Source organism: Carassius carassius, chromosome 39 (genome assembly GCF_963082965.1).
Source record: "Carassius carassius chromosome 39, fCarCar2.1, whole genome shotgun sequence".
Classification (NCBI taxonomy): Eukaryota; Metazoa; Chordata; class Actinopteri; order Cypriniformes; family Cyprinidae; genus Carassius; species Carassius carassius.
In genome coordinates this window covers 22,681,667-22,703,963 of record NC_081793.1, presented here as the reverse complement: position 1 = coordinate 22,703,963, position 22,297 = coordinate 22,681,667, and the positions used below count along the sequence as shown (strand labels likewise).

General features: G+C 38.1%; 2 protein-coding genes across 4 annotated transcripts; one reads left to right on the top strand and one right to left on the bottom strand.

Annotated features, from left to right (window-relative positions):
- Positions 1-1,905: 1,905 nt before the first annotated feature.
- On the bottom strand, positions 1,906-4,689 carry LOC132121661 (charged multivesicular body protein 6). Of its 2 annotated transcripts, none has more exons than XM_059531314.1 (8): positions 4,402-4,689; positions 4,125-4,234; positions 3,939-4,026; positions 3,703-3,789; positions 3,532-3,597; positions 2,640-2,720; positions 2,475-2,544; positions 1,906-2,380 (listed from the first exon to the last, which is right to left on the bottom strand). In XM_059531314.1, exons 1-8 carry the CDS (start codon positions 4,402-4,404, stop codon positions 2,325-2,327), a joined length of 561 nt encoding a protein of 186 aa, XP_059387297.1. In that variant the 5' UTR covers positions 4,405-4,689; the 3' UTR covers positions 1,906-2,324. The 2 variants fall into 2 exon arrangements, with proteins under 2 accessions (XP_059387297.1, XP_059387296.1); XM_059531313.1 differs by having other exon boundaries at positions 4,460-4,688.
- A 378-nt stretch (positions 4,690-5,067) lies between these two features.
- Positions 5,068-21,665, top strand: LOC132121650 (protein transport protein Sec24C-like). 2 transcript variants are annotated; one of them, XM_059531269.1, is made up of 24 exons: positions 5,068-5,235; positions 7,898-8,088; positions 8,329-8,415; positions 8,879-8,996; positions 9,189-9,358; positions 9,440-10,171; positions 10,382-10,524; positions 12,315-12,426; positions 12,609-12,736; positions 12,820-12,958; positions 13,048-13,163; positions 13,259-13,383; positions 13,522-13,713; positions 15,061-15,154; positions 15,349-15,465; positions 15,650-15,820; positions 15,917-16,013; positions 16,567-16,712; positions 16,862-17,000; positions 17,661-17,779; positions 17,950-18,129; positions 18,215-18,406; positions 18,626-18,715; positions 19,729-21,665. In XM_059531269.1, exons 1-24 carry the CDS (start codon positions 5,231-5,233, stop codon positions 19,867-19,869), a joined length of 3,744 nt encoding a protein of 1,247 aa, XP_059387252.1. In that variant the 5' UTR covers positions 5,068-5,230; the 3' UTR covers positions 19,870-21,665. The 2 variants fall into 2 exon arrangements, with proteins under 2 accessions (XP_059387252.1, XP_059387253.1); XM_059531270.1 differs by lacking the exon at positions 8,329-8,415 and having other exon boundaries at positions 5,069-5,235.
- The last annotated feature ends 632 nt before the right edge of the window (positions 21,666-22,297 follow it).

Sequence of the window (22,297 nt, the reverse complement as noted above, 5' to 3'; positions counted from 1 at the left end):
CGAAGAGCAGAACTGAGCACCCCATGCTCTAGTGTTCTCCTGTTTTAAAGGTCAAGCAAAAGAGTAAACTGCATTTAATAGTTTGTGTGCTCCTTATTCGCAAAGGTCAAGAAATCCAATCTGATACAAAGGACAATTTCCTTTCTTTGTTTCTTTTTCAGGCAGCTGCACATATACAACTCATGGAGGTTACTAGCAAACGCAAATAATATTAGAAATGCTTCAGTCTAGAGTCCACATCGATTGATTTCACGTCACATTGGAGGTCTTATCTATGGAATCTATCAAGACCTAATGTAAAGAATAAATAAAAAGCAACAAAGCAAAACAAAATATCAATACAGACATTTTAATCCAGCAAACCATTAGAACAAAGAGAAGCATCTTTTGAGCTCTTCTGTGTAAAAACATGGAAAACGTACTTTAAATCTGGGATGAGAAAAGAAAAAAATGTAATTTAATTCAGATTAGATGAAGTTAGAAGCTGATCCATATTTGAATATAGACTTAAAAGGAAAACATTAAGTATTTAAAACTGTGTTTGTAGGAGTCATAACTCATATTATGTAGGATATCTTCACTTTATTGTTTTCAGAAAGCAAATTTTCTGTCTTTACCATACAATCTTTACACCTCCCTTGTTCACTGGTCAAAGTCAGATATCTGACAATGTAACAGTATGAAACTGCTTCACATTTGAGCTCTGGTGGAGCCATTCAGACTCGTGGGGCAGCCGCCCACTCCCATATAGTGCTTTGTGTCAGGCGAGATAAGAGCAGCCCCACACAGCTCAAACCGCTGGTTTCAGACAATGGACTTCCAACTAAGCAATACAGGTACTTGGTTTTAGGTCGATACATTTCAAACAATGGTTGAACTTAGGCTTGCTCAAGAAGATCTGCACACTAGTGAAATACGTACACTGTGACCAGTTACCTGGTTTGCAGCTGGAAATCTAAAATAATATTTAAATAAATGAATTAAAAATAAACGTTGATCCCAAACATATTGTTCAAATGTATTTTTTAAATTGTATTTTTTTAAATGCAATTTATTCCTGTGATGGAAGAATTGAATTTTCAGCAGAAGTTACTCCAGTCTTCACTGTCAACTGAGCCTTCAGAAATCATTATTAATATGCTGATTTGGTGCTCAATAATTTGTTTATTTTTATTAGTAGTAGTAGTAGAATTATCAATGTTGAAAACAGCTTAGCAGCATATTTTTTAGGATTTTCTGATAAATATTTGAAATATATTTTTTTGTAACAAAAGTATTTACCGTCATCTTTGCTATAAAAAATGTATTAAAATCTTACTGCCCCTAAACGGTAGTAGTATATAGTGTGGATTTATATATGAAATATTAAAGAGATCTCATGTGTGTATTTTGGTTAATTTAATTAAGATTTGACATAGCCAAATCCGTTTGGAGAAATGCATGATAACTACCTGCAGCCAAGCAAACCCTTTGATTTGGCCAATCTGCTAGACTTGTCCCCAACACAGCTTGCATTACACTGCCGCCTAGAGGCCACTATATGAACTCACCGCTTGCAGGCATAACAGTGATGAAAACGATTACATACAGTTTATTGTTACAGAACTACAAAATAAGAAAGATAGACCATAAACTACCTGAACAGTGAATTCACATAAGTTTTCAGAGAGCTAACGTAAAAAAATTGAAAAGACCTCAAGTTCAAATTAATCAGTGCATTAGACACAAACCAAACTATGACAGAAAAACGATGTTTGTTTTGCTTGTATAGATAACTTCCTTGTATGGTATGTATGCTTCATTAAAACAAAACAGTGTGTGCAGCATAATGCATTAAGGACTTGACTATTTTCCTCTCAATAAGAAGTCTACACTAGTGGTTTTGTAAACTTCAAATTGACATTTACAAGTTTATAAATGCACATTCATAATGGAAATGCTTCAGTTTATGTTCTTTCTGACTAAACGTTGTATTTGAACACTCATTTTTGGGGATCATTTTTAACAGAGATTGTTATAATATAAGTGATGCATGCATTAGAAAGTTACAAGCATTGCCATGACACGCCTTTGATATATAATTAAAAGATCAGACAAAACAGTAGGGTGTTTAAAAAGACCAGGCACTATTAAGAGTATTTCAGAATAATCATCTAAACTAAATGGCATACAGTATGCAGTGTATATACAATTAGAAAAATGGCATAATTGTAGATCTGCAACATATATGAGAAGGAGGACTGTCAATCACTCCCTGGGACGAGCCCTCGAGGTCTCCAGTGGAATGGCACGAGAACAGACATGGAGGTATGATAAATCTGTATTTACAGTGCCAACATCTCTCGCTCTGGCTTCTTTTTCACCCTCTCCTTCTCCCGCACTGAAATATTACAAAAATGTTTTGTTAGCATTTGCATACTGTGCACTGCATGTATAGTAATTACCACAGAAATAGAGAAGAAGAAAACACACACCTGGCTCTTGCTCTGGAACCTCTGGTAGTTCTTCCCCAGGCACCTCAGGAAGATCAAGGTCAGCTTCTCCCTAAGCACACACAGGACATGTATAAGGTAGATAAAATCGCAACAGCCAACACAACATCAGTAACAAGAGCTGTCAGAAAGTATTCATGTACACACCTGAGTGATGGCTTCCAGCTCTGCTAGCACAGCCTCCTCATCCTCCTGGGTCAGAGATCCTGCCAGCATCTCATCAATTTGCTGCACACACACAGACAACCAGGAATGAGGAGAAAAAAAAACACCATATATATTGAAATGGCAACAAAAAGAGATACAGCATGTCTGTGAAAGATCTCCAGCTGCCTCTCAGTTCTTCTAGATTTAAGGATGAAGTGCATATGGTGTAGACTGGAAAAGATCAGCATTTATGTTTTTTTTTTTTAAATGATTAGACTTACCATTCCTCCTATACTATCACACGGTAAAAAAATTAGGGTAGCATGCTTGTATGTGGTCGAATTCAGCAGCTGTCAATCAAAACTTTTACTGCCATGTGCTCAAATAAAGATCAATGAAAGATTTTGTTACACATATCAATCTAAAGAAAAATCTGACATCCCTGCAGCACACTGAACATTTTTTCTTGAAAAAAGTTTTACTCAGAAATTGCTAGTAAATTTCACAAATAATTACAAGAAATAGCAAGTAACATGCTGAATTAAACATTTCATTTTTAAGTAGAAAAAAAGTATTTTCTTGTTAACATAAATCAATAATCTTGGTTTTATTTATAACTTAGAAAAACATATTTTACAGTGTATAAAAATAATGATAAAAAATGTAAAAATATGTGTGTATATTGAACAGAATGTCAGATGATTTTGAGACATGCCAAATTTTTTTCATGGTTTCAATTCAGCTTTTTACTCAAATTATTATGTTGTCAATATAATTTATAATGAAAAAATGCAATAAAAAAAAGTATTTTCTTCTGACCCCGCTGTATATATGAATGTATTCCTATATAAGGGTCTAATGGCTTTTACTGACTGTTAGAATTTAAATTTACCCTTTGATACTCAATGGAATCATGCGTTTCATCCATGATCCTCTCCACCTCCTCTAAGGACAGCATCTGGTTAGAGAAAAAAAGAATAGAGATACAATGGTGTGCATGTTAAATTCACCAGTACACTGTACTAAGCATGACCAAGAATATCATAAGTTTCTCATTATGTACCTCATGCATTTTCTTCAGGCAATCATTGCCAACTTTCAGTCCTTCAAAGACTTTCATCTCTATTTGTGCAAACTCAATATCTTGTACCTGTAAAAGAAAAATATTTCTGGATGTGATGCACATGAATAATAGCAGACACGCTGAAACAAATATAATAATAATAATAAGAAGAAGAATAATACAGAATGTGATGCAACACATGCCATATGCAATATTCTCTAAGAAATTTGATTTACCATCCGCTCCAGGTTGCTTATCTGATTTTCAGTTTTGTCCAGTAACTGATCCTGGTAGCGTTTCTTTTTGAGGATTAGGAGTGCTTTCCTGAACACACAGAACACATTTTTAAGGATTCTGCTTGTTTTGGAGACTAGACCCCCTAGATCTAGGGGTACCAGGAAGAGAGGTGTGATCAGACTCACTCTTTCTTTCCATCGTTCAATAACTGTTTGGCCAGCTGTCGCTCTTTCTCCATCTGAAGAGTTATCTTCTTCTGATACTGCTTCAGTTTATCTCTCTGCTGCTTCAGTTGCTGTTCACACACAAATAATAATACAGAAAAATGTAAGCAAAAAATAAACAAAATGTACAGTTATGGTCCTATGGCTACATTATACAACACAAAACTGCAGTTTCCCTTTTGGAGTCGATTTGTCAGTGTGCATCATCACACAACCCTGGTGGTACAGTGAAACCCACCATTATTAACTTCTATTTCTCACACTAGAAAGATTAGCCAGTTAGCAGTCTAACACACCAGCACAGCTCTGTCATGCTCGGTCACCCGAGTTGCTTTCTTTTTCCCGAAAAGATTTCCCATGTCGATGCCGCATCCCCGCCGCTATCTGTCCAGACAGGGGCGGTGTCTCTAAGATTGAGAAAAAGTTAATTCCACAGGCCGTGTATCTGTCAGTCCATAACAGAAACACTGAAGTCTGAGCTGTGTGAAACGAAACGGCAACACTGCCTACCGGAAGTTCTGTACTTCAAAATAAAAGCCACATAGAAACCACTTGTTTACCCTTCATACCTTTACTGAGGAATAATAATAATAATATTCTGACAAATTAGATTTTTTAAAATGTCTAAAGGTCATAGGCAGTTAGGATTGCTCAGTTAGAATAATAAACCATAGTCTGGGCAAATATTCAAAATATATTTATTGGTTAGATTTAACGTTAGTTCAAAATAAAAGTATGCTAATGCGTCATCTAAAGCCTTCTCTGCTTTACAGACTAATTCACTGAGCCGTTCTTTCAGGTCAGATAGCAATTAGCTACTGATAATTATATATAAAAAAACGTTTTATTTTTCCAAAACGTGAAAGTCGTCTATCATCATCTACTTCATCATGACCGGATGTGGACGTGGCATACATTCTCAGTTCTTCCGGTGCGCGTGAGGAAGGGATTAAACGTCCGTCTCACCGCTTTCTTTCCGTGAAAGAACGGCAGCCCTGTCGCGTTTACCGGCGTTTAGAACCGGAACGGCGTTCTGACGACTCGTTCGTTAACTCATCGAGCTGTTTATGAGGTAAGCTGTCAATTGGCGCTGGATGTTTGATTATTTATTTTTCTGCCTCTATTAGCTTAGCTTAGCACATTCAGCGTCGAGTCATTTATGAGTTTAATTCACATTTAATATATGAAAGTGACACATTTTGCTGTAATTCATACGCTATAAGGGCTTATTTAGGTGAGATGTGTGTTGGCAGACCCAGTGGGTCATTTCCTGATCCTGTTTTAATAGCCAGCAACGATAAACATCCGAGATTAGTTTAGCAAGAGGTGTGTGAGAGAGAGAGAGCGAGAGAGTGGATTTAATGTTCTCATACGCCAACTAACGTCAGTGATTTTAAACATAAAAGCAGTTATTAAAGCTTAATGTGTGTGATGTAACTTAATGGCTCAGTTAATAGTATATTATTCAGTTTTAATCGCACATGTGTCGTTGCTGCAGTGCATCTGCTTGGCTATGTTATGATTTTGTGATTTTGTTTCTCAACTTCTTGATTTGACATTTCAACTTCTAGTGTCTTAATGTCATTGTCATCAACTTAGTTGTTTATTTTTATATAGTATTATTATTTTACCTATTTAATGTCCCTCTCAGTTGCTTACATTTCCCAAATTTGTATGTATGAAAGTGAAAGCATGACACTGGTTTTCAGACCCGTTCGAATCTCTGTCGCAAAGTGAATTTTTGTTTTTGTTTTGTTTTTTTAGTTTTTCAAAAAGGATGTTCAACTACAAATCAACACAATGAGAATATCTGTGCATACCCATTAGAAAGAGATTTTCTTTTGTGTTGTTCCCATTGTAAATTAATGGATAACTGTGGTAACTGGCAGTTTTTTTTTCCCCTAAACCATGCCCCCCTATATATGATATACATATATAGATATTTCATTTTTTAAAGGATGCTGCTTTTCTGTCAAGCTTTGTGGTGAAATCCACAGATAGATTTGAATTTTTAGTGGGACTTGCTTGTTTGATCATTGCTGTCTTTGAGCCTTAGGGCATGAACACAGCATGAAACCAGTTGCTTGGTCAGGAGATTTGTGACGAGTTTGAGTCTCGGACTTGATTTTCAATGTTTGCTGGTTTCCCTTCATGAAACGTAACTTGTCACCCAAGTTGAGATCATGTACATGACGCATCTGAGCTCCTCTGTGTATATTCCGGTCATCCAGCAGGCCTGTCATTTCATTTAAGACAGATAGATAGAAAATGAGCATGTTTATCTCTGGAAGTCCTCGCACATGTTGTGCTGTATACTATTACGGTGTCCATTGCCTTGAATTATTCAACATTATTCAAGGCTGCATTGTTTTAGCACCTCTCTGCTGTACTACTTGCTAGAAATGATGAGTAGTGGTTTTAAATAAGATTTATTAAGAAATCTAGATTGCTGTTAAAACTACTTTTCCATCTGCGTTTTGGTTTTTTTTCGTAACATCTGCTATTAAGAAAGCAAGTGTGCTGGCAGTAATTGTCATTTGAGTCCACATCAGTCCAGTCAGCTTCTGTTTCATGGATGTTTGAGAAATTGATATGTGGGAGACACTATTAAACACCATTATATAAGCAGCTTCAGGAGTTACTTGAATAAACTGGACTAGTGAAGTGAAGAGTCTCAGATGTTTGAGGTGGGTGTGAAACGCCAAATACGTCAGACGTCCGTTATGAGCTGTGAATGTTATTAGGGCGTGCTTTCTTTTGAATGTAGGTTATGTTTCTGTTGAGTATCATCATCATTAAAAAAAATAGTGTTAAGTCTATGTAGACCTAAAATTTCCTGATTTTTCAAACAGTTTTTCATTTTTGGCTGACGATACTTAATAGGTCATGCAGACTATTGGTTAATACTAATTAATATCCAAGTTGCTGTTTGAATGTCATTTTGTACTTTTGCAGGTAATACTGCCTTTCAAAATCCTGCCAATAGTTAATGCAGTAGTTTCAAGCTCTGTTAAAAAGAAAAAGAAAAAAAAAAGATTTTTCAAAGTTGTAAATAAAGATTATTCAATGTTTAATTCAATGTGTTAATTGCTGTTTCTTTGTAATAATTGTGAAATTTACCAACAATGTTTTTTGTGTGTGTAATAATAATGTGCTATTATTAACATTAATTTATGATTGAGATCGTCTTAAGGGTGAACCTGACCTCAACATAGACATTCATGATCCACTGCAAACTTTCGTTCACTTCTGTCTCTATTTTGATTTTCAGGGCTTATTTTTCATGATCCAATCAATTTTGTTTGGATAAATCAAATCCCGTTGTAACTTTTTCACTTTATACAGGGGTAAGGTCTACGCTTACATGGGTTTCGCAATCATGAATGAATAATTTTAGATTCTGACATTAAAAATAGTGTGAGAATCTCCTGTTATTTGTTTACTCCTCAACCTCCTAGTGTTGTTTGCTTTTAGAAACCCCAAAGCTTTTCCAGCTTGAAACGTGAAACAGCTTTTTCTGGCAACTTTCTCTTTTATGACAACATTTGCTGCACTGAGCTCAAATGTTGAGTCGGGAGTTTTGCTGTGCCAGCAGTCCAGTGGCGAATGTCTTTAGACCCCTGGAAGCATCAGAGAGATTCTTACAGCAGTACATTTACTCTACATTTACATTTTACAGCATTTACTCACTCACTGTCTCTTCATACTTTTCCCTGTTTTTGCCCTGTCTTCAGAGTTAGGGATGAACTGAGAATGAATGTCAACCAACAACCTCACATGGCCTCTCCTTACGGGCAGCCTCAGCCAGGGTATCAGGGCTACCCCCAGCCTGGATATGGGGGTGGCCATGTGCCATCGGGATATCCGGCTCAGTACGCACCTTATAACGGGCCGGGCTCTGCATACCAACAAGGTCCACCACAAGGTAAGGGTGGGTGAAAATGCAAAATGTTTGTGACTAGTTAAGGAAATGCTTTTATGACAGGTTGTTGTTAATTAATATGACCTTCAGTTCAGTCTGTAAGATCTGTTAATTTATCTGCTGTGTTTTTTCGGAGTGGAAGTGAAAAAGAAGAAAGTGACAGTCAGATTTCAGATTTTTTTTACCTCTCTTCTCCTGTTTTAACATTTCATTTTCCACTGCTCTCTCTTTCTTGTATTGCAGGATGTTCTCCTTATGCAAGCTTTCCCACTAAGACTCTCGCAACAAACTTAGTTTCTGACCTGTCCTCCTCCTCTCCTCTTGACCTAGGTAACTGGTTTAATTCTGCTTAGCAGCCTGTCCTCTTTCCTATTCCCTGCGATTTGTTATTGACTGCAGAATATGGGACAGCTAAGCAGCACTGTTGCACATGTAGTATTCGAAGCAGAGTTAGGCACACAGCTGGCTAGCAACAAGCAACTGCAAGTTAATATATGGTTTATGATGATCTATAAGAAACTCTCCCATCAGAAATGTATGTAATGCTTAAAAATAATGTTTTGCTAAAGGCCTAAGCAAAATAATCCTATTAACATGAAGAATTTTTTTTATAAAAAGGACCAGCAAACAACACAAACAAGTCTCCATATTCTACACTGCATTATATTTTTGATGCATCATTTGCTTAAATTAAATGCCTTTGTTCCTCAAAGTTAATCATAAAAATAGGAAAAATAATATGTGTTGTTGGGATAATAAACTATTCAGTTATTTATTTTTGGTCCTGCTAAAGGTATGAGAGGACCTCCCACCTCAGGGGCACCCCCCGTCTCAGGTGCCCAGAGCTATTCTCAGTTTGGGCAAGGAGAAACTCAGAATGGACCACCTCCAATGGGTGCTCCACCACAGAGGTCAGTGACCCATCATAGCAGCATGTGTGTTATTAGCACTGTGTTGCTTCTTGAGTTTTGTGGCTGATAATTGCTTAAATGGGTTATAAATAATTACCACTAAATATTTAATGAATGCAAAGAGAGTCTTATTTTAATGGTTTCGCAGCATTGTCATGTTTCTTAATTTGATCTTTTTAATTGCTTGTTTAGGCCTCCAGTGTCTCAACCTTACACTCCAGGTGCAGTGAATCTGTCTGGTCCTCAGCCCCCGTTTAGCCAGCAGTTTGGAGCTCCACCTGTCAGCATGCAGCATATGACCAATCAGATGGCCAGCATGCAGGTTGGCTCCACTGCACCCTCCCCTGCAGTCCCAGGCTATGGTAAATAGCTCTTTTAAAACTTTAACTTAAGCTCTAAAGCATCGCTGTGATTGACAAATTGTTTTATCTTTTTTTTTCTAGCCCCACCCTCTGTGTCCCAGGCTGCTATGTCTGCTCCCTACACACCTGCAGCTCCTCCTCCTTTCCAACCCACTTCCACTAGTCCCTCACAGCCTCCGTCTGCTGAAGCTGTAGCTCAGCCTCCTCCACAGTCCTACTACGGAGCTCTACCACCTGCCCAGCAGCCTTTCCCAACTGCTGTCCCACCTTTCTCCTCCACTGGCCCCGCTCAGCCCCAAGCTCCACCACCTGTTTCTCCACAGTCCTTCCCTCAAGCTCCACCTGTCTCTCAGCCTCCTTTTTCCTCAGCCCAGGTGCCTCCAGGTCCCACCCAGTCATACGGAGCCCCACTTCCTCCGACACAGCCCTCTTTCTCAAGACCATTGCTTCCCACCTCCCAGCCCTCCATATTCCCTGCAGGTCCACCAGCCACCTCGACTCCATCTCAGCTTCCAGGAGTTATGCAGCCCCAACCACCAGTTTCCCAATCCTCACCTTACCACTCAGGTCCTCCTCCAACTTCTACTGGGTTTCCACCACAAGTTGGTGCTCCACCAAGGCCTCCTTTTGCTGGAATGCAGGGCCCTCCTATGGCATCTCAAGGACCTCCTCTGGCATCGCAGGGGCCTCCAATGGCACAGGCTAATCATGTACCCCCTACACAACCTGGCATGCCACCTGGTCCTATCAGTGCTTCAATGTCAGGACCACCACCACAGCCAGGAATGCAGGGATATCCTCCTCAGCAAAATGGTGAGCATCAGTGTTGTTCCTGTTAATTATAAACTATGCTAAAAAATATATTTTCCTGTATTTTCAGTGTTTTTAATAAAGCGATACAGGTTTACAAGGGTACAAGTGTAAAAAATATTGAGGTGAACCATTTAACAGGACTAATTCATTCACAAGTCTTTGATTTTGAGAACTGATTTATTTGCTATTTATATATTATTTCCCTACCAGGTGCTTTCGGGCAGGTCAGAGGTCCTCAGCCTGGTTACACAGGACCATATCCTGGGCAGCCAAACTATGGAGCACCACCCGCTGCACCTGCTCCAGCGCCACCTTCCACAAAGAGGCTTGATCCTGATTCTATTCCAAGCCCGGTATGAACAATCCAGATCTGACATGCACATAAACACAAGGTCACGGCCCATATTAAATATATGTATAAATATTTATCCATCATTTTCACTACTACTAATGCACTTGCATCCACACTCTCTCTCTCTCACACACACACACATACACGCACAGATGTACACTGTCGATCTGTAAAATAAATATCCATGTTAATAAGTGTGTGATGTGCTTGTGTTAAGAAAGGCTTCGCTCTGGAGTCTCCTGTGTCTGATATGCATGCACTATGGTGGCTATTAGTAACAATAACATCCAGATTCATGGATTTTTCAAAGCTTGAAGATTCTGCACGTGTCGCCTCGCAATAACTGCACACATCTCTCTTATACTGTCTACTAAACACTGTGATTAATCATCAGTAATTCTAGGCTTGGAAAAAACAGAGGAACTGTAACTGTGGTTACACTTCTGTTTATCTTTTCTGCTCTTTCTCTCTTTTTCCTTTTGTTTTGGCTTCTCTCTCTATCCCTTTCCTCTCTTATAATTTGTTGACTAAATTGTTAAAATGTAAAGCAAGCCTCTGACATGCCGCCTGTGCAGAAAACAAGACATAGAATAGACCCAGACGCAATCCCAAGTCCAGTAAGTGCCTCGTGTCTCTCTGCTGTTCTGTGTTGTTATACTGTATCCAGATTTTTCTGTTCTTTACTCATAGGGATGCCAATGACACGGTCTTGATGAACATTTTTTTTTTGTTCTTATAGAACTGACATAATAGCTTGTGTACAAGACAACTTCCTTTAATGAGATTTAAAGGAGTAGTCCACACAAAATTTTTTAATCCTATCGTCATTTATTCATCCTCATATCGTCCAAAACTATGACTTTCTATCTTTTATGGAACACGGAAGATCATCTTTTTTTGTCTGGTTTCTAGCTTTCTTCAAAATATCTTCTTTTGTTTTCCACAGAGAAAACCATTCTGGTTCTTAACCACATGAGGGGGAACCAATGATGACAGAGCTTTCATTTTTGGGTGGACTGTCCCTTTAAGTCATAATTTCTTTGATTCTGGAAAATGACTCTCATTTAACTTTTTACTGGTCATTGGTGCCCACCCAAAACAGTTCATATCTACACTCCTCCTGCATGCAATAAAGTAACAGTGTGTGCATGATTGACCTGTTCTTATTTATGGTTTGTTGGGCTGTTTAATGTATACGCATTCTGGCCCATAGTTTAAAGGTATATTCTGGGTTAGATTCTATTCGTGCTCTATCAATGGCATTATTGGGATGACAAGAGGGCAGTAATAGAGCTGCAGGGCTGAAGTAATTTTGGTTGACAACCTGGTTTTTCCATCAGCTTTTGGGTAATTGGAGAAACTAAGCTTTGTGAACAACGAAAGTTTATGATTTATACATGTTTTGTGTAGAATCACAGTTATATTTTATGTCGTAGAATAACATTTAAAAATGTAAGCTAGTGTTAACCACAGACTTTATTTCAGTGTTAAACCAAAAATCCAAACATAGATAACATTGGGACAGTAAGAAAATGTTTGATATTAGAGCTAAAGTGATGGGGACAACATGTATTGGGCGTTGTCGGTGAAACTTATTCAACCCTGAATATTCCTTTAATCTGGTTTAGATGATCAGATGTGGCGCTAAACTTAAAAACTTACCGTTTGGGTTAGTTCTAAATGAGCATAAAGAAAAGTGTTTTATTGGGTGAAAGGTCAGGGTGTGTTTTTTTGTTCATGAATAAAGGTGTGTCAGTCTTTCATAGGCTGGTGTTTTTTTTTTTCACTCAGATTCAGGTTATCGAGGATGACAAAGCAAACAAGGGAAGTGAACCTTTTACTACAGGGGTCAGAGGTCAAGCCCCACCTCTTGTCACCACCAAATTCCAAGTTAAAGATCAAGGTAAGAATATATATATTAGATACTTTTGGACATTGTTTGGAATCAAACAACTTTGAATTGCTTCTTACTTAATACCGTATAGTGCATGCTATTTTTTTTTATCTAATGTAAAACGGTAGGCTTTAATCCATGATGTTACAGGTCTTGATAAAATATGCATTGTATTATTCGTCTCTCCAAAGGGAATGCGAGTCCACGCTATATCCGTTGTACAGCCTACAACATGCCCTCCAATTCTGACATGGCCAAACAGGCCCAGGTGCCCCTGGCTGCTGTCATCAAACCCCTGGCCCCTCTGCCTGCAGATGAGGTATAAGGCCACATTCTATGAGTGTGTAAGCCTGCATGTTGTCGATTCCATGTGTGACCTCATTCATTCCTTTTTACTGGCAGACACCACCGTATCTTGTGGATCATGGAGAAAGTGGTCCCATCCGCTGTAATCGCTGTAAGGCCTATATGTGTCCATATATGCAGTTTATCGAAGGTGGCCGTCGTTTCCAGTGTGGCTTCTGCAGCTGTGTCACAGAGGGTTAGTAATGCTCCCATAACACGCTTATGTTGAATTGATCCTAATCGACATTTAATGTTTTGGTGTTTGTTCTCCTTTCACACTCCTAGTGCCTCCCCATTACTTCCAGCATCTGGATCACACAGGAAAGAGGGTGGACTGCTATGACCGACCAGAGCTCTCCATGGGCAGTTATGAGTTTATGGCTACTGTGGACTACTGTAAGGTACAGTATATGTTCCCATCATGCCATAACAACCTTAAGGAAAATCTGTACTGATATGTATGGGGTTGTTAATTTTTAATATGATTTATTGACAGAACAACAAGATTCCTCAGCCGCCGGCCTTCATCTTCCTGATTGATGTGTCCTACAATGCTGTAAAGAACGGCATGGTTGGAATCGTATGTCAGGAGCTGAAGACACTGTTGGACTACTTGCCCAGGTGAGTTAAAAACAGTAAGCAGTTTGATCCATCAGAAAAACACAGAAAATTCATTCATATCTGTTGAGAGATTGTTTTTTGTATGTAAAACAAAACATTTTGTGTAATTGTGACATTGCCTATTTATTATTCCTGCAGAGAGAACCCTGATGTGGAATCAAACATTAGAGTTGGCTTCGTCACTTACAACAAAGTGCTTCATTTCTATAATGTGAAGGCCTCCCTCGCCCAGCCACAGATGATGGTAGTGTCAGATGTGGCTGACATGTTTGTGCCCCTACTGGATGGATTTCTGGTCAATGTCTCAGAGTCCAGGGTGGTTATTGAGAGGTAGGCTTCAGTTTTTTGTTTCAGTTTTGTTGTAAAGGTTTTTTGTTTTAGTTTTTTTTTTTTTTTCAAGTATCGTATTTTCTGGACTATAAGGCGCACTTTTTTCATAGTTTGGCTGGTCCTGCGACTTATAGTCAGGTGCGACTTATTTATCAAAATTAATTTGAAATGAACCAAGAGAAATTACTCAACCGAAAACATTACCGTCTTCAGCCACCAGAGGGCGCTCTATGCTCCTCATTGCTCTCGCGGCTGTAGACGGTAATGTTTTCTCTTGGTTCTTGATTCTAAATAAATGCGGCTTATAGTCCAGTGCAACTTATATACCTCGTCATGACATATTTTTGGACTGATGCGACTTATACTTAGGTGCGACTTATAGTCCGAAAAATACAGTATGCATTTATTTAATTAAATTTTTATTTATACTATTTTTTTTAAACCTGTATTGTAGTAAAATGTTTCAGTTAAAGGTACAATTTGTAAGATATTTGCAGTAAAATATCTAAAAACCACTAGGCTAGTGTTATATATTTTGTCCAGCTGATTACTAACAATATCTCTAATGTTTTCAATTAATTGTAAATCATGAGAAAATTCCCATTCTAAACCGTGACACGGGGCAATGCAGTCGCCTGTCAATGACGTTAGTTACCCTTTGTTACCGCCTTTACTGACATAGAAACCACATGACAACCGTGTCGTGGACAAATTTCAACTAGAAAGAGATGCCGATCTCGCTTGTGTTTTACTCGACAGGTGAGTTGTTATACTATTATAACGATAATATACTATTATAATATACTATTATAACGATCAACAAGATTAGTATTATGGGGCATACACGCCAAACGCAGGGCATAGTATCTCTAGACCTGCACGAGGATGCGTCTGATTCATCGTCTGATCGCGTCTTTGCATTGACTTTGTATGTAATCTACTCGTGCAAATCGTTGAACTCGTGTTAAATCCATGATTTATCTTTCTGTCTGATTGATGGCCGTCAGCGGTTGGGTAGAAGACAACAAATCCCATCATTCCATGCTCCTCCTTAGCGTCATCAAATCACGCGATTGTTATTGTTTTGATAGTGTGCCCTCTCGTGGCAGGTCCTACAACCTGTACCTTTAAAACATTTTTTATAATGTATTTTTTTTGTGTCAATATAATGCATCCACATATCAGTATCTTAAAAAAAAAAATCATTTTGAATTGTAATGTGTGTGTGTGTGTGTGTGTGTATGTAGTATGTACCCTATAATTTATTATAATTTTTTTCATTTAAGCTAGAATTCCTGAATTTTTGACCATCAAAATATTGATTATGAAAATGTACGTTGCCCACAGTTTGTTGGATCAGATCCCTGAGATGTTTGCAGACACGCGGGAAACCGAGACTGTGTTTGGGCCTGTCATTCAGGCCGGGCTGGAAGCACTCAAGGTATTTGATCTTATTGAGTGAGTGTGAGTGTACATCATATGAATGCATTGTGATTGCCTTGTAGTTTAAATTGACCATTTCTGTATACAGTGTTAATGGAAGAAACTTTTAGTATAACATTTTATTTTGGTTTGAGTGTTTTGTCTACTCCGAGTGGAATCGTTAAATAACAGTAACATTTCTGATTTATTTAGGCTGCAGACTGTGCCGGAAAGCTCTTTGTTTTTCACTCATCTCTTCCCATTGCTGAGGCTCCAGGCAAACTGAAGAACAGGGATGATAAGAAACTAGTGGGCACAGATAAAGAAAAGGTGCCTCTTAAATCTGTTCTGCTCATTTGATTGTGTCTGTCTCTAAAAATATTTTGGCATCATTGAGATTTTGAGGACTGTGGGAACATTGTTACAGAAGGCATTTTAATGTGGTGTTTATTGGGTAGTTTTAAAGAACCCTTTCCAGCACATTGTGAAGTTTCCATCTCCATTTCTTTTGCAGTCATTATTCCAGCCACAAGTTAGTTTTTACAACACCCTTGCCAAGGAGTGTGTTGCACAGGGTTGCTGTGTGGACCTCTTCCTCTTTCCCAACCAATATGTTGATGTAGCAACATTAGGGGTGGTCCCAACTTCAACGGGTGGCTCCATCTACAAATACACCTACTTCCAGGTAAGATAGAACTATACCACCTAGCCATTAATACCATACATGACCAGATCAAAGAAATCTCCTTAAACAAAAACAACATGCACTGTTTTGTTTCAGGCTTCATCTGACCAGGAGCGTTTCCTCAATGACCTGAGGAGAGATGTGCAGAAGCCGATGGGCTTTGATGCAGTGATGAGGGTCCGCACCAGCACAGGTAAATGCACAGCTTTATACACAAGATTTTGAATTATTGCTTGTTTTTTTTGTTTTTCTTTTATATTCTTCACAATATATTTATACACAACTGTTGTTGTGAATGTGAAGGCTGTTTATTTTATTACAAATACATCAAACAGTAATATTGTGAAGTAGTATTACAACTGAAAAATAGTTTTGTTTTTATTCATTAGCAATTACATATTCATAGTTTATTCCAGTGATGGGAAAGCTGAATTTACACCGCTGTTACTCAAGTCTGCAGTATCTTTGTATTTATTTTAACATTTTAACAGAGGTGTTCAACTTCAAAAGCCAATATGGGGCCATGTTCAAACCACAACAGATCAGTATAAATTTATAAATGCATTTTATGCTGTATTTGTATTTTATGCTGTATGTATTTTATGCTGATTTTATTCTACAGCTCTCCGAGATATAGCAGCCATGCTGTCTTCATCCACTTCTAGTTCTAATTTTTTTTTTATTGCATTATCAGTTTTTAATGAATATATGTACAGGAGTTGAACTTTTGTGTGGTGCTGTGACAGGTATCCGGGCGACCGACTTCTTTGGTTCCTTCTACATGAGCAACACCACAGATGTAGAGCTGGCAGGACTAGACTGTGACAAGACCGTTACCGTGGAGTTCAGACATGATGACAAGCTCAGCGAGGAGACTGGAGCTCTAATGCAGGTGTGCGTGCGAGTGTGTGTGTGTGTGTGTGTAGTATTGCACTCATATGTGAAGTGTCAGCTACACGGAGTTGAGTCATCTCAACATTTAATGACTTCAGCTGTGGCAGCTTTTTAGTCTGTACTCTCTTTCTCTCGCTCTTCTTCCAGTGTGCAGTTCTTTACACCAGCTGCAGTGGTCAGCGACGGCTGCGGATCCTTAACATGGCAGTGAACTGCTGCTCTCAGCTGGCAGACTTGTACAGGAACTGTGAGACTGACACCATCATGAACTTTTTCGCCAAATATGGTGAGTAAAACCACACACATCCTCTTACGGTCAGATAAACACCTCACTGCTTCCTGCGCTTGCATTCTTTGGGCCACCTCTGTGACAACAATGTAAAATTGTATTCCATTTTATTTAATTTTTTAATTTTATTTATTTGTCTTGTTATTCACTTTTTTTGTGTTTTAGTTTTGTTTTTAAAAAAACTAGAGCTCCCTTCCAGTGTGCATACAGCATTTAATACACAATTGGTTTGGTGTTTTTATTTTTATTAATATATTTATTTTGTTTTGGCATTTTGTCTTGTTTTTAGTTTGTTTCTTTTGGTTTGTTTTCTAAAATGCTAGTGCTCCCTTTCCACATCAATGATAATGCATCATTGTTTTGGTGTTTTGTTTTTTGTTTTGATTTCAAAAGATAGAGCTCCCTTCAAAGTCTACCTACATAATTTAATAAAGCTAGCCTGCAAAGGCAAGTCAGTAATAAATTATGATTGACATAGCAAACAAAGCCTACCTATCTATATCCTACACATCTAAGTGGAGGCTGAAATGTTAGTTAATCTTAATATAGGCTATTTTCATGTAAAAAAAAATTTAAGATAGAATTTATTTTTAATTTTTTTTTATGTGTTCTGGGACTTGATTTGAGTTTAGAGATTGTGTTTGTATGTGTTTACAGCATATCGGAGTGTACTCAGCAGTCCTATCAAGAATGTACGTGATAGCCTGGTGAATCAGTGTGCACAGATCTTAGCCTGTTACCGCAAGAACTGTGCCAGTCCATCTTCAGCAGGGCAGGTAACTATAAAAAATTATAGTGTGTTAACCAACACACAAAAACACAGTGTACTGTTCATACAAATACTATTTATTAATGATTAAATATCTTCATTGTTTCTGTCATGTCCTGGATTATGTATATTTTCTTATTTTTACTTCTATTTTCTTTTCTATTCGTCTGCATCCAGTTGATTTTACCAGAATGTATGAAGCTACTGCCCGTGTACCTGAACTGCGTGTTGAAGAGTGACGTTCTCCAGCCCGGGGCGGACGTCTCTCTAGATGACCGTGCCTACCTGAGACAGCTGGTCAGCACTATGGATGTATCTGAGAGCCATGTGTTCTTCTATCCTCGTCTGCTTCCGCTGGTGAGAGACAAATGCAATAATATCAGCCCATTTGATACTGTAATTGAGCTGTGATGATTATGGTACATTCTCGGTTTCTCTACAGCAAAAGTTGGATGTTGAGAGCATATCTCTGCCTGTGGCAGTGAGGGACTCGGAGGAGAGACTGTCTAGGGGAGGAGTGTATCTGTTAGAGAATGGACTGAATATTTTCCTTTGGGTGGGGGTCAATGCCCAACAGGAGCTGCTTCAGAACATCTTTGGCACGCCAGCCTTTGGCCAGATAGACCCCAACATGGTACGGCCCCTTATAAATGCTGAGAAAATAATATGCATACATAATGTAAAGAAAAGATTAGGGTTTATTTCTCAAACAGGAGCAGTTGTGTAGCTCAGGTATTACTTATGATCACATGAAACTTTACCAAGGAGGCTTGACATGTTTTTGCATGTTGCATTTTGTTTTGAAAAATATGATGTGAACATTGGTGATTTTTATTTTGTTTTGCTGCTTTAGACCTCTCTGCCGGCTTTGGATAATCCTTTTTCAAAGAGACTGAGGGAGATTATTGAGACGGTCAGGGCACAGCGCTCACGATACATGAAGGTAAATACGTCACAGGGCTTGATATTATGCTTTTGCAGATATTTGTGTTTCAAGTCACTTGTGTTGAACTTTTCTTTTTATATTATTATCATCTCAGTACAATACAATTATTAGCAGTCAGTCCAGATTAATGTCTTCACTACCGGGGGGGAAGGGTCATTCGTGATTATAAAATAAGTGTAAAAAACAACCTGAGCAGAAACATTCTTTATACCAGCCCTGTACAGCACACACACACAAAAAGTGTACAACTTTTACCTTTATGTGATATTTATATTTGATTTGATCCTTGAGGTGACTAAATGATGCACGTTTTCATTATATAACCTGAAAATATATATTATATAATATAGCTAATATTAAAAAATGAATCCGTTATTGTTCATGAACTCATTTTTTAGGTCAATAATTTATTAGGCTTATAATATAACAAAAAATCTATATTTTTAAAAAAACGGGAACATTAATTTTTACAGTTATCTAAAACATTGTAAGAGTTTGCACACTACACCTGTGTGTGACTCTAAATGTTCAGAGATTTGTTTCCGTTCTGTTCTCATTATCCACTATTTCCACCACTTAATAAAGCCACTCTTGTTTAAAGCATGATGTTTTATTTCTCATGTTATTATGTTTGCGTTAGCTCTCGTGTTGAGCTATTTCGTCCACAACCATTTAAAGCATATGATTTCTACAGGGACTGATTTATCGCACATCATTCTTTCTATGAAACCACATTCACTGGTTCTATAGTGACAACAACACTATAGCGGTTTGCCAAAGCATTGCAATTATTTTGCATTTACTAAGTTAAATCAAATGGCTTTCCAATCTCATTTTTGCATTTGTCCTGTGTGTGGCATATTATTTCTTCTGCGCAAAGCTTAGAGGGAAGATTCCCTACAGCTGATATTAATGTTTTTTTCCTCCAGTAGTATACTCCTTTCCCCCCTTATTTTTAAAACTAGTCTATGACTAAGTTGATATATTTGTAAATAATTGTTGTCTTTCAGCTTATGGTGGTGAAACAGGAAGACAAGCTGGAGCTGATATTCAAACACTTCCTGGTGGAGGATAAGAGCAACAATGGAGGGGCCTCTTACGTGGACTTCCTGTGTCACATGCACAAGGAGATTCGTCAGCTCCTGAGCTAGGAGCATCAGGTCCCCCCTTCTCTTCCCTAGGCTCTGTACTCAGAAGCCCTTTAACTTTTAATTTAACATAATAAACAAAATCCCTTTGTCCATCATCTTCTCTCCCTCAAGTATAATCTCATCCACGTGACTCTTGAGGAAGAAGCCACCTTGTAAAGGAAATGTTGCTCCATCAGATTACGGTGTTCTTTTGGTTTTAGTGATGGGAGTTTTGACCCAATCTTCTCCTCACTTTCGATGATAGGCTTGTGAGACTGTGTGTGTGATGGAAGAGGAGATATGCTGTTGTTCCTGCTCTACAGCTGATCTGGGATCAGGTTGTGAAGCCTCAATTAGAGCTTAAACTGCTTTGTGGAACGAACACCTTCAGAACAGCTAGCCGGTTTTAGAGTGTGTTTGACTGTGAACGTTGATGTTGATTGTACCGGGTGTTCTTGTGAGAAACTCTAGCACTGATTAATGGTCTCTAGGTACCTAATGACAGAAAAATAACCGCATTAGAAATTAATCTAGACCTACTCAGAATACAGTGAAATGAAATCCCTCATCTTTCGATTCATATTGGAATAAGATGTTTTAGAACAAGTTAGATTCATGTCTATCCAAAGGTTTTTTTTTTTCCTGCATATATTTTTCTCTCTCTCAGCCTTGGCCTTACTGATGCTGTTTCTCCCTTTTCATTTGTTTTTCTGTTTGTCTTGTCTAATTTTTGTCACTGTCACCTTTTTAATGTGTGCGGAAAACCTAATAGACTCTAAGGGAGTTTGAAGTGTGCTGTTAATCGTTCAAAAACTCTGAGAAAACATTCTAAATAAGTCTATGCATCAACTTATCTTTAAAAGAAAGCGGGGAAGCTGTTCGAGAGCCCGAGCTGAATATTGTGCTGCTTTTCTCCATGCCCAATTCCATCATTCTTTATAGGAAGCAGATATGGCTAAAACTGATGCGTTAGTGACGTTTCTGCTTCTTGATGAAGAATATGGATCCCGAAGGATGCCTGGACAGGCAGTTGAAACTCCGGATATTGGGAGTTGTCGAAACCCTAAAGATGGTTCAGTAATCGGGCATACATTACAGAAGCATTCTGGCATAAATTCAGTTCCCTATTACAATTTTTTTTTTTTTTTTTTTACTGTATGGTCTGTTGTAACCTGTATACTACTTGACATGTGCTTGTTCATTTATCAGTTATGATTTAATATCATGTTCTAAATCTGTTTAAAGGAGCAAGTGGCATCTCTCTGCTCTATGGTATTAATCATTGTGCAATGGAAGCCTGTGCTGAGAGTGGAGTGCAGGACTCATTTAGAAACTGACCATTTCTAACCGGTTTTCCAAGCGAGTGACGTGAAGCACATGCACAATTGTGACCTTAAAAGCAATCAACACTGAATACCTTGTCATCGCATTAATTACATGTACAGAATTAAAATCACATTTTAAAAATGATGTCAAGCTAGTGTGCTTTGTTGAACCTTTAAATGAACTGCATGAATTCACCCCCCCCCCCCCCTCTCAATGCTACAAAATCTTTTACAAGCTCATCTCAGCCCTTTCAAAGACATTTTTATCTATTATTACAGAGCTCTTTTATATAACGGGGTGAGCTGGTGTGTGTTTCTCAGAGGTGTATCCTAGTGAGGTTCTCTTTAGAACCGAGGGATCAGACTTCGAGTTGTTTTTATTTATTTATTTAATAATGTTTTTGTTGGCCACAGACTCCTCAGTGTTTTTCAGAGTCGTGTCGTCTTGTTTCATCTATGCCTCCTGACGGCAAATAAATGCCTATATCAATTCATTGACTCCTGCACTCTTACGAATCCATCTGTGTATCCACAGTACAATTTATTCGATTCAGAATTCAAACTAGATGGGCAAATGCTTCAGAAATGTGAGGTTAAAGCCATCAGTTCAACATCCTGGCCTAATTGTGATGTATTTGTTGTGGATGAGGTGGATCTTGTGTCGTGATCTCTGATGTTAATATGACCTCAAAGCACATTCGAGCATCAGACGCGCTTAAAATAAACTTTAAGCTGCATTATGAAACTGAGTGAGCCAGACTTTACGGGGAGTGATGTGATGATTGCATTAAAGGTGTGTTCATTAAGTTCATTAAGTTAGAAGTATCGTGATGGCACCTTTTATGCAGTCAACCACTATATATACTACAGTTGAAAAATAAGTTTGGGGTTCTTTTTTTTTTTTTTTTTTTTTTGGAAAGAAATTGATTTTATTCACGGATGAAGTAAATTGTTCAAAATGGGAGTGAAGACATTTATACTTTAAGTTACTAAAGATTTATAAAGATTTTGAACTTCCTATTCATCAAAAGAAAAATCCTGAAGAAAAAAAACAAATGTTTCGCCATTTCCACAGAAATATTAAGCAGCACAACTGTTTGACAATAATAAGAAACGTTTCTTGA

What these genes read in the sequence shown, in the direction of transcription:
- LOC132121661 (XM_059531313.1), bottom strand. Translation starts at nt 4,522, where the DNA reads ATGGGAAATCTTTTCGGGAAAAAGAAAGCAACTCGGGTGACCGAGCAT. An exon ending in TTGAACGATGGAAAGAAAGA is followed by an intron (nt 4,027 to 4,124) that starts GTGAGTCTGATC and finishes CTGTGTGTTCAG; the next exon opens with GAAAGCACTCCTAATCCTCA. An exon ending in ATTCCATTGAGTATCAAAGG is followed by an intron (nt 2,721 to 3,531) that starts GTAAATTTAAAT and finishes GTGTGTGTGCAG; the next exon opens with CAAATTGATGAGATGCTGGC.
- LOC132121650 (XM_059531269.1), top strand. An exon ending in GAGGGTCCGCACCAGCACAG is followed by an intron (nt 16,014 to 16,566) that starts GTAAATGCACAG and finishes GTGCTGTGACAG; the next exon opens with GTATCCGGGCGACCGACTTC. An exon ending in AGACTGGAGCTCTAATGCAG is followed by an intron (nt 16,713 to 16,861) that starts GTGTGCGTGCGA and finishes CTCTTCTTCCAG; the next exon opens with TGTGCAGTTCTTTACACCAG.